This window comes from Schistocerca nitens, chromosome 9 (assembly GCF_023898315.1).
Source record: "Schistocerca nitens isolate TAMUIC-IGC-003100 chromosome 9, iqSchNite1.1, whole genome shotgun sequence".
Taxonomy (NCBI): Eukaryota; Metazoa; Arthropoda; class Insecta; order Orthoptera; family Acrididae; genus Schistocerca; species Schistocerca nitens.
Genome location: NC_064622.1, coordinates 433,217,194 through 433,231,814, shown reverse-complemented (window position 1 = coordinate 433,231,814; position 14,621 = coordinate 433,217,194). Strand labels below are relative to the sequence as shown.

The following is a 14,621-nucleotide window of genomic DNA, read 5'->3' as shown; positions in this document are numbered from 1 at the left end:
AGAAGAAGAAGAAGAAGAAGAAACCTACTCACCAAGTGGCGGCAGGAGAACACAGATATAAAAAGGTATTAAAATCTGCAAGATTTTGAAGCCAGTGGCTCCTTCTTCTGGCAGAAGGGTTGAAGGGGCAGGAAGAGAGATGGAATAAAAGGTCTGGTGAGGTTTAGGAAATGTGGAGAGTTCAGAAAAGTCACCCAGAAGCACAGGTCAGGTGAGACTTGTTGCTGTTGTTGTGGTCTTCAGTCCTGAGACTGGTTTGATGCAGCTCTCCATGCTACTCTATCCTGTGCAAGCTTCTTCATCTCCCAGTACCTACTGCAACCTACATCCTTCTGAATCTGCTTAGTGTATTGATCTCTTGGTCTCCCTCTACGATTTTTACCCTCCACGCTGCCCTCCAATGCTAAATTTGTGATCCCTTGATGCCTCAAAACATGTCCTACCAACCAATCCCTTCTTCTAGTCAAGTTGTGCCACAAACTTCTCTTCTCCCCAATCCTATTCAATACCTCCTCATTAGTTACATGATCTACCCACCTTATCTTCAGCATTTTTCTGTAGCACCACATTTCGAAAGCTTCTATTCTCTTCTTGTCCAAACTGGTTATCATCCATGTTTCACTTCCATGCATGGCTACACTCCATACAAATACTTTCAGAAATGACTTCCTGACACTTAAATCTATACTCGATGTTAACAAATTTCTCTTCTTCAGAAACGATTTCCTTGCCATTGCCAGTCTACATTTTATATCCTCTCTACTTCGACCATCATCAGTTATTTTACTCCCTAAATAGCAAAACTCCTTTACTACTTTAAGTGTCTCATTTCCTAATCTAATCCCCTCAGCATCACCCGATTTAATTTGACTACATTCCATTATCCTCGTTTTGCTTTTGTTGATGTTCATCTTATATCCTCCTTTCAAGACACTGTCCATTCCGTTCAACTGCTCTTCCAAGTCCTTTGCTGTCTCTGACAGAATTACAATGTCATCGGCGAACCTCAAAGTTTTTACTTCTTCTCCATGAATTTTAATACCCACTCCGAATTTTTCTTTTGTTTCCTTTACTGCTTGCTCAATATACAGATTGAATAACATCGGGGAGAGGCTACATCCCTGTCTCACTCCTCTCCCAACCACTGCTTCCCTTTCATGCCCCTCGACTCTTATAACTGCCATCTGGTTTCTGTACAAATTGTAAATATCCTTTCGCTCCTTGTATTTTACCCCTGCCACCTTCAGAATTTGAAAGAGAGTATTCCAGTTAACGTTGTCAAAAGCTTTCTCTAAGTCTACAAATGCTAGAAACGTAGGTTTGCCTTTTCTTAATCTTTCTTCTAAGATAAGTCGTAAGGTTAATATTGCCTCACGTGTTCCAACATTTCTACAGAATCCAAACTGATCTTCCCCGAGGTCCGCTCCTACCAGTTTTTCCATTCGTCTGTAAAGAATTCGCGTTAGTATTTTGCAGCTGTGACTTATTAAACTGATAGTTCGGTAATATTCATCTGTCAACACCTGCTTTCTTTGGGATTGGAATTATTATATTCTTCTTGAAGTCTGTGGGTATTTCGCCTGTCTCATACATCTTGCTCACCAGATGGTAGAGTTTTGTCATGACTGGCTCTCCCAAGGCCATCAGTAGTTCTAATGGAATGTTGTCTACTCCCGGGGCCTTGTTTCGACTCAGGTCTTTCAGTGCTCTGTCAAACTCTTTGCACAGTATCTTATCTCCCATTTCATCTTCATCTACATCCTCTTCCATTTCCATAATATTGTCCTCAAGTACATCGCCCTTGTATAAACCCTCTATATACTCCTTCCACCTTTCTGCCTTCCCTTCTTTGCTTAGAACTGGGTTGCCATCTGAGCACTTGATATTCATACAAGTGGTTCTCTTCTCTCCAAAGGTCTCTTTAATTTTCCTGTAGGCAGTATCTATCTTACCCCTAGTGAGACAAGCCTCTACATCCTTACATTTGTCCTCTAGCCATCCCTGCTTAGCCATTTTGCACTTCCTGTTGATCTCATTTTTGAGACGTTTGTATTCCTTTTTGCCTGCTTCATTTACTGTATTTTTATATTTTCTCCTTTCATCAATTAAATTCAATATTTCTTCTGTTACCCAAAGATTTCTATTAGGCCTCGTCTTTTTACCTACTTGATCCTCTGCTGCCTTCACTACTTCATCCCTCAGAGCTACCCATTCTTCTTCTACTGTATTTCTTTCCCCCATTCCTGTCAATTGTTCCCTTATGCTCTCCCTGAAACTCTGTACAACCTCTGGTTCTTTCAGTTTATCTAGGTCCCATCTCCTTAAATTCCCACCTTTTTGCAGTTTCTTCGGTTTCAATCTGCAGTTCATAACCAATAGATTGTGGTCAGAATCCACATCTGCCCCTGGAAATGTCTTACAATTTAAAACCTGGTTCCTAAATCTCTGTCTTACCATTATATAATCTATCTGATACCTATTAGTATCTCCAGGATTCTTCCAGGTATACAACCTTCTTTTATGATTCTTGAACCAAGTGTTAGCTATGATTAAGTTATGCTCTGTGCAAAATTCTACAAGGCGGCTTCCTCTTTCATTTCTTCCCCCCAATCCATATTCACCTACTATGTTTCCTTCTCTCCCTTTTCCTACTGACGAATTCCAGTCACCCATGACTATTAAATTTTCGTCTCCCTTCACTACCTGAATAATTTCTTTTATCTCGTCATACATCTCATCAATTTCTTCATCATCTGCAGAGCTAGTTGGCATATAAACTTGTACTACTGTAGTAGGCATGGGCTTTGTGTCTATCTTGGCCATAATAATGCGTTCACTATGCTGTTTGTAGTAGCTAACCCGCACTCCTATTTTTTAATTCATTATTAAACCTACTCCTGCATTACCCCTATTTGATTTTGTATTTATAACCCTGTAATCACCTGACCAAAAGTCTTGTTCCTCCTGCCACCGAACTTCACTAATTCCCACTATATCTAACTTTAACCTATCAATTTCCCTTTTTAAATTTTCTAACCTACCTGCCCGATTAAGGGATCTGACATTCCACGCTCCGATCCTTAGAATGTCAGTTTTCTTTCTCCTGATAACGACGTCCTCTTGAGTAGTCCCCGCCCGGAGATCCGAATGGGGGACTATTTTACCTCCGGAATATTTTACCCAAGAGGACACCATCATCATTTAATCATACAGTAAAGCTGCATGTCCTCGGGAAAAATTATGGCTGTAGTTCTCCTTTGCTTTCAGCCGTTCGCAGTACCAGCACAGCAAGGCCGTTTTGGTTAATGTTACAAGGCCAGATCAGTCAATCATCCAGACTGTTGCCCCTGCAACTACTGAAAAGGCTGCTGCCCCTCTTCAGGAACCACATGTTTGTCTGGCCTCTCAACAGATACCCTTCCATTGTGGTTGCACCTACGGTACGGCCATCTGTATCGCTGAGGCACGCAAGCCTCCCCACCAACGGCAAGGTCCATGGTTCATGGGGGAAGAGGTGAGACTTACCAGATGGAATAAGAAGGAAAGACTGTCTAAACCATCTGGTAAGTCTCCCCAAACTCTCCCCATTTCCTAAATCTCACCAGACCTTGTCGCTCACCTCTCTTCCTGCACCTTCAACCCTTCTACCAGAAGAAGGCGCCACTGGCTCTGAAAGCATGCAAAATTTCAGTGCCTTTTTATATGTGTGTTCTCCTGTCACCATATAGTGAGTAAATTTTTTATCTGTCCAACAACAAAATACATATTTTGTGAGTTTTGAAACGGGTGACTCATACATAATCCCTTACCAAAAGTAGCTTACAAATTTGGTATCTACTTACAGTAAAACAACAAAATACAATCAGTTTACAATAATTTAGTGTAAAAAAATAAATAAATACAAAATAAAGTAAATGAAAAAGATGCCTCAACTAATGTAAAAATTAACTGTCCTACAAATTGCTGCTGAAAGACTCCATTAACATCAAAAGTGAAACAGATTTAATGGATACATATTGTCTGATATATTTTGTTACATTAAAACATAAATAATGAAGTTCCAAAATTGTAATACGGCACTTTCTTGGCTATTTAGTAAAATGAATGAGAATACATACATCATGAAACTTGCAGAGAGATCTACGAATTCTGCATTAGCTTGGGCAATAAGTTCTTGCCATGTTGGGTTTGTCATTTTTCTTCGTATGGGAGCCAGTCTTTGCTTCAGTATCTCACAAGCATGCAGTGTTGCCTGTAAACATTAAGTCTAGTCATATGAAGATAAAAAATACAAATGAAATTATCAAAGGCAGTTATTTTCTCATGAAATTTTGCATTTACTTACATATGCACAGCATTCACTAGTTTGACTTCCTCCTGTTGTATAGTTATTGGGAGATGTAAAGTTAGTGGTTGGCCTTATGTTTACAAGATCCACTGAAATCCCCAAAGCACATGCAGCAACTTGGGCAACCTAAAACAGTTCATCTTGTTATTTAAACATTTTATGTCCCTAATGATCTTCATTTAACACAAAATGGTATCATGGTTCAAATATAAAGTATAATAATAATAAATTTATTAAATGTGATAAAAAATGTGAAATACATATTTCATTTTTTTGTGTATCCTCTAAGTCCAGCAGCAATCTTATTTTCTTACTGAAGAAAATGGACTTCTAAGCTCATAAAAAGCTGCTCATACTGTGTAGGAGAATGTGCATTTAGATTCTGCTGGCCTGTTTTTAGGTTCCATGTGCACTACTACTGCCACTACCATGGCCTTGGATAAGGTCTTTGACGTTGAAAGCACCCCCAAGCACCTTGGTGTCTAATAAAATGACAGCATTTATGTCCTGTGACTTCTAATGACAAGATTCAATACCTTCACAGTGTGATTTTTCACCTGGCCTCCAACAGCCATGCAGAATGCTTTGACACCTTCAAAACTGACATCTGCAAGAAAACTTTGTCTAACACTTCACCTAATACCCTCTGTAGTTTTCTAGCAACTTACAGGGCCACCCCAATTGAGGTCCATAGTCTGGTGGAGCAGCTGCATGGCTGACCTCATCACACTCTCTTGGGTGTGCTGTCCTCAATTCTGATGTTGATGCTGTTTCACATTATCATCAAGACCTCTCCTTTCTGGGTGGGCTGCTTGGTGTGTGCCATCAATTTGGGCACCACCCAGAGAGATGATCTCCATCTGCCACAGATCTGTGATATATACTACATACAGCCTTCACTCATGAACTTCTGTGGCATAATTGAAATCAACTTTGCTTCTGCCATTCTGGTGAGCAGCTGCTTGCTTCTCCACTCCTGGAGCACTTTCTGGTCCCATGTTGACTTATGTATCTACAATAGAACTTCATCCAGCCTTAGCCTTCTACAGCAATGCCCACCAACATCGACCCATTGCCTTCTCCAGTGACCACATACCATATGTCTTCTCCCAAACAGTAAATGCTTCAGGGTTGAGAGCAGAGGGTGTAGTGTAGGGTGTTCATTTCATTTTCATTAAAAAACAAGATATTTTAAAAATTTCTGAGGAAAACCTGGGACAATTAAAGGAAAACAATGGAATACCAACTGTATTGACAAAATTTAATGGATATTACCTTTATGTCATGCACTCAGATGATCCAAAATAACTTTTTTCAATTATTCTTCTGCACTTGCTCCATATTTTTCACTTTTATGTATTTTATCTAGAAGTGTCTTTTCAGTTGAACATTTGTGCAATGTTTCTTTATCTTTAGTGTCTTCACAATGTCAGACCTTCCACCATGTCCAATAGCAAAGTCTGATTTGTATAGTTTCTCCACTGCCAATGGCAAAAGTAAAGTCACTTTTTGTATTGCTGTTAATGTTATGTTTTCGTTTTGGTATGATGGAATAGTGAACATAAATTGGCATTACCAACAGTGCAAAACATTACTAGTAAATAAACAAAGATTGTAGAGCAAGTTTTACCAGTAGCACACCCTGCATATATACTCACGCAATACACACTAAATTGCAAATAATACATCCAGAAGTGTAAAATACCTTAGCCAAGGAAAATCACAAAAAAGCAGAATATTTGAGCAGACCCAAGAAATATTTTGAGATAGTGGGACATTTTGGAGAAAAAAAACGAAGAAAGGGACTTCCTACTGTAATGGCACCACCTGATGGCACTATGGAAATGAAACAGCTGGTGCAACATTACTATTGACAACCATGTTGTAACTACCCAGAAGGCAGTTACATTCAGAACCACCTGCAGACAAAACCACACCAAATTCTGGCATATAATCTGGCTCAGGGTCAGTATGAGTCACTTGCAATTCAATCCATGGAATCCATGGTGTAATGTCACCTATCAAGCAGATATAAATAACAACATTTCTCAATGACTGAACATGCAAAATTAAGTACTATTGATTATAATATGACATCTCCTGTCCAAAAAAAATTTGACTTGCAAATATACTTCATTTACCTGATATATTTGTAAATTAATAATCTGGAACACCTAAATTTTATTATAATTTATTGTCATAACAATATTTTGGGTAGGGCTGTTACAGTTGGGCTAAGGTTTTTATATCATAGACCCTGTTAGTCATATGCAGTCCTTTGATATTGCTTGGACCAGACTTAAGATAGTTTGCACAGTTCCTTTGTACATCTCTTTCTGTGAATAAATTGGGGTGAGCTCCATTGGTTAGTGTGCAGATCATCTTCTACAAAATTCTCCAATAACTCCCACTAAATATTGCACTGTGGACTGGCATCTATCTTATTACCCAGTACTGTTCTGGGCTGGAATGCCTTAACAACATCTTCCAATAAGGTTACATTTATTTTTAATTGTATCTTAAAGTGAGGAACATCCTTCTCACTACTTGAAATGTGGTATTCCATCACTCGCCCAGTCTACAATATACCTTTGCCTCTTGCATCCACTCAGTGTGCACTACTACAATCCCCATCACAGGCATATTCTACCCCATCAGAGGCCAGCCCACAAGTTAAAGTATACAAGACGTTCAATTAGTAATGCAACACACATTTGTATCTGAAAGCAGGTTTGTTTAATTCAGGATTCCAATACACTTTATTATTCTTCACTCTTTTGGCTACAAAACCCCATTTATCAACATAACCTCCATTTGGTGGAACAGCCTTACACCACCTTACATCTCATTGCATCAGTATCCATATACTGCTTCCCATGAAGTCCATCTATCATTGGGCAAAACAGATGGAAGTTGGAAGGTGGGAGGTAGATGATGTAGGGTGGACAAGGAAGAGCAGTCCAATAAAGTTTTGTGAGCTTCTGATGACTGTGTCAATGCTACCAACAGAGACATTGAGTTGTGCAGAAGAGTTTGATTGTGATCGATTGATTACCTCAAATGAGAGTGTCTGCATGTTCCAGCATTGCAGGATCCACAAGCATGCATAGCTGGACAGCACACAGGAGACTGGACAGGTCAGCATGACCTCGTTGTGATGATGACTGTTGTCTCATCCAATGGCTCACCATGCTTTTGTTTGCTGCCAGGTCAGAATAGAGATTCTGCAAGTGCCTATGAAGATTTGTGATTCTCTGGTTTTCTGGTGAAAGAAACTCAATAACAGCTCTCTGCTTCAAATGCTGTTACAGATTGCATTTTGAAAGCTACTGTGCTATCACCTGTTGGACCTTCACAGAACTATAGGAACAAAAATGAGAATATTCCATGATGTCCCACAACAAATGCTGCAATTTTTTCAACTGAAATTAGCTGAGGAAAAGTGTTGCATTACTTACTGAAATCCCCTCTTAGTTATGTCATGTATGAGCTCTGCTGAAACTGCTGCATAGACTTCTATGTGTGCTTATCATCAACCATCTGTCCATCTGTATGAATGGACACTGAAAAAGGGGAGAGGGAAAGGGCAGGAGGTTGGAGAGAGGCAAAGGAGAGTGCAGGAAAGGACAGGAGGGTGGAGGGAGGGACAGGATGTGGAGGGATGGAGAGGGAGGAACAGGAGGGGGAGGGAGGGACAGGAGGGGGGATGGGAGGAGGAGAGATGAGGATGTGGGAGAGGAGCAAGGGTGTGGGAGGTGAAACAGGGTGCAGAAGGGGAAGGAGGATGCAGGAAGGGAGGGAGTGTGCGGGAGAGGAGAGACAGGAGGGAGAAGGAAGGGTGGAGTGACTGACAGGAGGCAGAGGGATGCATTTTGCAGGGGAAGGAGGGACAAGAGGGGGAGGGATTGGTGGGAAGGGAGAGGGAGGGAAGGATGGGAGGGTAAGGGATAGAAGGGCTGTGATGGCAGGTGAAGGAGGGGTTCAGAGGGGAGAGACAGAGCAGGAGGTGAGGGGGCAAAAGGGGAGCGAGCAGGCGGTACAGGTGAGAGGGGAGGAACAGAAAGGGGGAGGGTCCAAAGGAGAGGGAGAATGCTCACACGGTGAAGGGAAGAAAAGTGAGAAAGCATTATGTGATCCATATGGGGAAGGAGTGGCTTGGACAGAAGAGATAAGGTGAGGCATTTGGAAGTGGGTTAGCAGAAATATAAGGCAGGGTGATGATGATGATATTTGGTTTGTGGGGTGCTCAACTGCACAGTCATCAGCACCCGCACAAATTCCCAATTTTCACAGTCCAATTTTTTTCACATTCCATTCTAGCCTCTGTCACGAATGATGATGATGATGAAATGATGTGGACAACACAAACACACAGTCCCTGGGCAGAGAAATTCACCAACCTGGCTGGGAATTGAACCCTGGACCCAGTGATCCAGAGGCAGCAATGCTAGCTGCTAGACCACTTAGGTCAGGATGATTGGAAGACCACTGGATATGCTGGAGAGACAATTGCCACTTGCATGGTTCAGAGAAACCAGTGTTGGAAAGGATTACCCAAATGGTTTACTTAGTGAAGCAGCTGTTGAAATCATCTGTGTTGTAGCATGCAGCATGTTCGGCAAATGGATGGTCCAGTTTGCCATTTGCAACAATTTGATGTCGGCAATTCATGCAAGTAGACAGTTGGTTACTTCTCATGTACACATGAAATGCTGCACTGTAATTGCAGCATAGCTGATATATAACATGGGTGCTTTCACACATGATTCTGCCTTTTACAGGGTAGGAAATGCCTGAATGAACTGCAGTAAGAGGTGGTGTGTGGGTGTATGGGACTGCAACTGTGTCTGCCTCAGCCAACTCTGAAAACTTTCCTTTGTCCTAGCTAAATTCCAGTCACATGTCCTCTTTCTGAAATCTTGGCTGGCACATGGTATACCTCCTAACAAGCTTACTATTAAAACTGGCATCTTGGACTGTCACCCATCCTACCATATTTGACAGCATCTACTTCACAAAATCCTTTCACTCAGTGACCACAATTTCCTGTATGTTATTTCTGCAATAGAAACTCTTGCCCTTCAACAGTTATTACAACATTCCCACCACCATCTGTGGAAGCTGTCCCAGAATTACTGCCCTATGCCCACATTGCATGGCATTACCTATTGTCAAGAATAAGATTACTACTACAATACAAGCTCCCTGCCATACCACATTGCTCCTTGATCATGCGTTGCTGACTTATTCTGCCTTCTGCATACCCAAAATTTCCTCCATCCTCCATGAAGTACACTGAACACCCACAATGTAACACTGTTATCAACCTTCCTGTCAAAACTCTGAAATATGTGGAAGTCTCAGAACTTTCTAATGCCCTCACCATTAGCCCTAAATCTAAGTTCAACCAGACATGACTTTCCTTTACTTGTTTTCTAAAGTGCAACCATTTCTTCACCACTCACTCCATTGACAATAGTAAACCAACACCTCACACAGAACCATGTTTAAAACAGTACAAAGGTCCCTCCAGCCATGATGCTCCACCCTTTCCATCCAGTTGTCCTTTAACAAGTTTCTCACTTCTAATCTGGACTCACCCTCCTTTCCTAAATCCCTCTCCATTGAGTTCAACATCACATCAATGGCACACACAGCTATCTATAACCTGAAACCAATCTACATCTACATACATACTCCGCAAACCATCATACGGTGCATGGCAGAGGATACCTCGTACCACAACTAGCATCTTCTCTCCCTGTTCCACTCTCAAACAGAACGAGGGGAAAATGGCTGCCTATATGCCTCTGTATGAGCCCTAATCTCTCTTATTTTATCTTTGTGGTCTTTCCACAAAATGTAAGTTGGCAGCAGTTAAATTGTACTGCAGTCAGCCTCAAATGCTGGTTCTCTAAATTTCCTCAGTAGCGATTCATGAAAAGAACTCCTCCTTTCCTCTAGAGACTCCCACCGAAGTTTCTGAAGCATTTCCATAACATTAGTGTGATGATCAAACCTACCAGTAACAAATCTAGCAGCCCGCCTCTGAATTCCTTCTATGTCCTCCCTCAATCCAACCTGATAGGGATCCCAAACGCTCGAGCAGTACTCAAGAATAGGTCATATTAGTGTTTTATAAGTGGTCTCCTTTACAGATGAACCACATCTTCCCAAAATTCTACCAATGAACCAAAGACAACTATCCGCCTTGCCCACAACTGCCATTTCATGCTTGTCCCACTTTATATCGCTCTGCAATGTTACACTCAAATATTTAATCAACATGACTGTGTCAAGCGCTACATTACTAATGGAATATTCAAACATTGCAGGATTCTTTTTCCTATTCATCTGCATTAATTTACATTTATCTATATTTAGAGTTAGGTGCCATTCTTTACACCAATCACAAATTCTGTCCAAGTCATCTTGTATCCTCCTACAGTCACTCAACGACGACACCTTCCTGTACACCACAGCATCATCAGCAAACAGCTGCACATTGCTATCCACCCTATCCAAAAGATCATTTATGTAGATAGAAAACAACAGTGGACCTACCACACTTCCCTGGGGCACTCCAGATGATGCCCTCACCTCCAATGAACACTCACCATCAAGGACAACGTATTGAGTTCTATTACTTAAGAAGCCTTCGAGCCACTCACATACTTGGGAACCAATCCCATATGCTCGTACGTTAGTTAGGAGTCTGCAGTGGGGCACTGAGTCAAATGCTTTCTGGAAGTCAAGGAATATGGCATCCGTCTGATACCCTTCTTCTATGGTTCACAAGATATCATGTGAAAACAGGACGAGTTGCGTTTCACAGGAGCAATGCTTTCTAAAGCCATTCTGATGCATGGACAGCAACTTCTCTGTCTCAAGGAAACTCATTATATTTGAACCGAGAATATGTTTGAGAATCCTGCAACAAACCGATGTTAAGGATATTGGTCTGTAATTTTCAGGCTCCGTCCTTCTACCCTTCTTATATACAGGTGTCACCTGCGCTTTATTCCAGTCACTCGGGACTTCATGTGGGGCAAGAGAGTCATGATAAATGCAAGCTAAGTAACAAGCCAATGCAGTAGAGTACTCTCTATAAAACTGAACTGGAATCCCATCAGGACCTGGCGATTTATTTATTTTCAACCCATTCAGCTGCTTCACAACCCCAGGGATGTTTATCACTATGTCCTCCATACAGGAATCTGTACGAGACTCAAATGGTGGTATGTTTGTAGGATCCTCCTGTGTGAAAGATTTCTCAAATGCTAAACTTAAAATTTCAGCTTTCGTTTTGCTGTCTTCTGTTGCCAGGCCAGAGTGATCAGTGAGTGACTGAATGGAAGCCTTCGACCCGCTTACCGATTTTACGTAAGACCAGAATTTCCTTGGGTTTTCAGCAAGATCTTTTGATAAGGTATGACAGTGGTAGTGGTTGAATTCTTTGCATATTGCGCTTTTTACAGCAGCACGAATCTCTACTAACTTTTGCCTGTCCTCATTCTACTGATCTTTCTTGTACCACAAGTGCAACTGCCTTTGCTTCCTGAGCATTCTCCGAATTGCGCTGTTAAACCACAGTGAGTCTTTTCCATCCGTAACCCACTTTTTTGGCACATACTTGTCCAATGCGTGATTTACAATGTGTTTAAAATTTGCCCATAATTCTTCCACATCCATCGCATCAGAAGTAAATGAAGCTGAGTCATTTACTAAGTGGGATGCTAACACCTGCTCGTCTGCTCTTTCTACTAAGAATACCCTCCTAGCCCTCTTGACTGACTTTTTAACTTTCGTAACCATAGTCGTAATGACAACATCATGATCACTAATCTCTGTCTCTACACTGACATTGTCGATGAGGTCTGGTGTGTTCGTGGCTACCAGATCTAAAATATTTCCATTACGCGTTGGCTGCCAATTTAGCTGATCAAGACAGTTTTTGGATAATGTGTTCAAAAGTAATTCACACGATGGCTTGTCTGTACCACCTGTAATGAATCCATAGACATTCGAGTCTATGCTAGGTAGGTTGAAGTCGCCTCCGACTAATATAGTATGATCTGGGTACTTCTGCGAGACAGAATGTAGACTCCCTTTGAATGATTCTAGAACTGTCACAGTGGAACCTGGTGGCTGGTAATAACACCCCACAATTAACTTTATTTCCCCTAGCCCTGTTAAACGTGTCAAGATAACTTCAAATCACACTCTACTTCGACCTCAGTAGACACAATATTTTTGTCAACTGCAATGAAGACACCACCTCCTATGGTGTCTAACCTGTCTTTCCGATACATTACAACCCTCACTAAATATTTCAGAACTTCCTATCTCAGGGTTCAGCCAGGTCTCAGTCCCAAGAATAATTTGCGTACCACACGCTTCCTGGAGGGCAGTAAATTCAAGAAATTTATTCCGAACACTCTGAAAATTTTCTGCTAATATCTTGATAGCTGAAGTGTCTTTATACTGAGCGCCTCTTGATTTCCCTGCCTACATGTCGACTGGTGAGTGTTCATCAGGACACCTTGCACTACTGCCTAGCCTAAAAAACCCCCACGTGCATGCCGCAAGTACTCTGCTACCTGAGTAGCCACTTCCTTTGTGTAGTGCACCCCTGACCTGTCTAGGGGCATCCTACAATTCCCCACCAAATAGTGCAAGTCTAGAAATCTGCAGCCAAGACCATCACAGAGTCGACGAAGCCTCTGGTTGAGGCCCTCCACTTGGCTCCAAACGAAAGGACCCCGATCCACTCTGGGAACGATGCTGGAAATAGAGAGCTCTGCTTGCACCCCGCATGAGGAGCCAGCGGTCTTCACCAAATCTGCCAGCCACGTGTACAAACTGAGGATCACCTCAGAAGCCAAGCGAGAGACATCATTGGTGCCGACGTGAGCAACTACTTGCAGACGACTGCACCCCGTATGCTCGATAGCCACAGGCGAGGCCGCCTTCACATTTTGGATGAGGCCCCCCGGCAGACAAACCGAGTGCACATTGGATTTCTTTCCAGCCCTGTACGCTATTTCCCTAAGGGGCTCCATTACCCGCCTAATGTTGGAGCTCCCAATAACCAGCAAGCCTTTGCCCCCGTGTGCCTGCTCGGGCCCTGCTGAAGGAGCGGCCACTTGCCCACTGACAAGATGAATGTGCAAAGTCAGCCAGCCAGCCTCCACATTGGCCCTCAGCCTCAAGTGACATGAATGTATTGCAGTCCGCCACTCACCCTGAGGTGAGGGCGGCCCCAACGGGCCGGGTACACTGGAAGGTGCCTTGGCAGCTGAGTCAGTGGACGCAGCAAGCAACACCTGGGGTGTCTCAGGTGACACGCCAGACCCTCCGCCATCACTGCACCTTGAGGCGGGAGCCTGAAGGCAGCTGACCGTGGCCAACAGTACGCTCAGCTGCTTGTGAACCGCGGCCAGTTCCTCCTGCGCCCGCACACAGCATGCACACACCCTATCCATCCTACTACTAATATCTAACGACTCCGCAAATTTATACTCTACGGCTATTAATAAGCAATATTACTCCTCTCAAATATGAGAATACCCAAGAATTTTATGTAATTAAATATGCAAGTGCACAAACACTCGGAAAGAAATTAAGAATCAAACTACAAAACAAATATGAAAGCTAAATATGCGACTCACTACTGCACTGATACTTCACCAGCAGCTGCTCAAGGCTCACTGAGAGAGAGGCCTAATCATTCTTCCTGCAGACAAAGGTGACACAGTGATTATGGATGTTGTGGCTGAAGGTCTTTGCCAGTTTTCATGTACCTCTGCATACAAACCTTACAACCATGATCCCATCTCAGCAATCTATCAGACCTCCAGCAGCTCCCCAGGCCCTTACATGTACATTACTACTCTGCAATTCACACTAGAATACCTGGCAGGGGGTTCTCCAAACTACCTTCAGACTATTTTCCTACCCATTTCATTCTCTAATAGCACCTGGGAAAAATGAAAACTTAAATCTTTCTATATGAGCTCTGATTTCTCTTACTTTATTATGATGACCATTTCTACCTATGTAGATTGGTGACAATAAAATATTTTCACATTCAGAGGAGAGTTGGTGATCAAAATTTTGTGAAAAGTTTCACCGTAGTGAAAATTACCTTTGCTTATTGATACCCCAACTCGCTTATCATAAACGTGACACTCTCTCATTTCATTGAACTTTTCTGGACTTTTTCAATGCCCTCTGGCAACCCTATTTAGTAAGAATCCCATACCACACAGCA

General features: G+C 42.3%; 1 protein-coding gene across 1 annotated transcript in view; it reads right to left on the bottom strand.

Moving 5' to 3' along the window:
• Window positions 1–14,621, bottom strand: part of LOC126204421 (uncharacterized) — a 270,652-nt gene that overhangs the window by 31,460 nt on the left and 224,571 nt on the right. The window contains exons 21-22 of the mRNA XM_049938808.1: window positions 4,346–4,474; window positions 4,119–4,252 (exon numbers count right to left, since the gene is read on the bottom strand). Of these exons, the coding sequence (XP_049794765.1) occupies window positions 4,119–4,252; window positions 4,346–4,474 (263 nt within the window). The remainder of the gene's footprint in view (window positions 1–4,118; window positions 4,253–4,345; window positions 4,475–14,621) is intronic.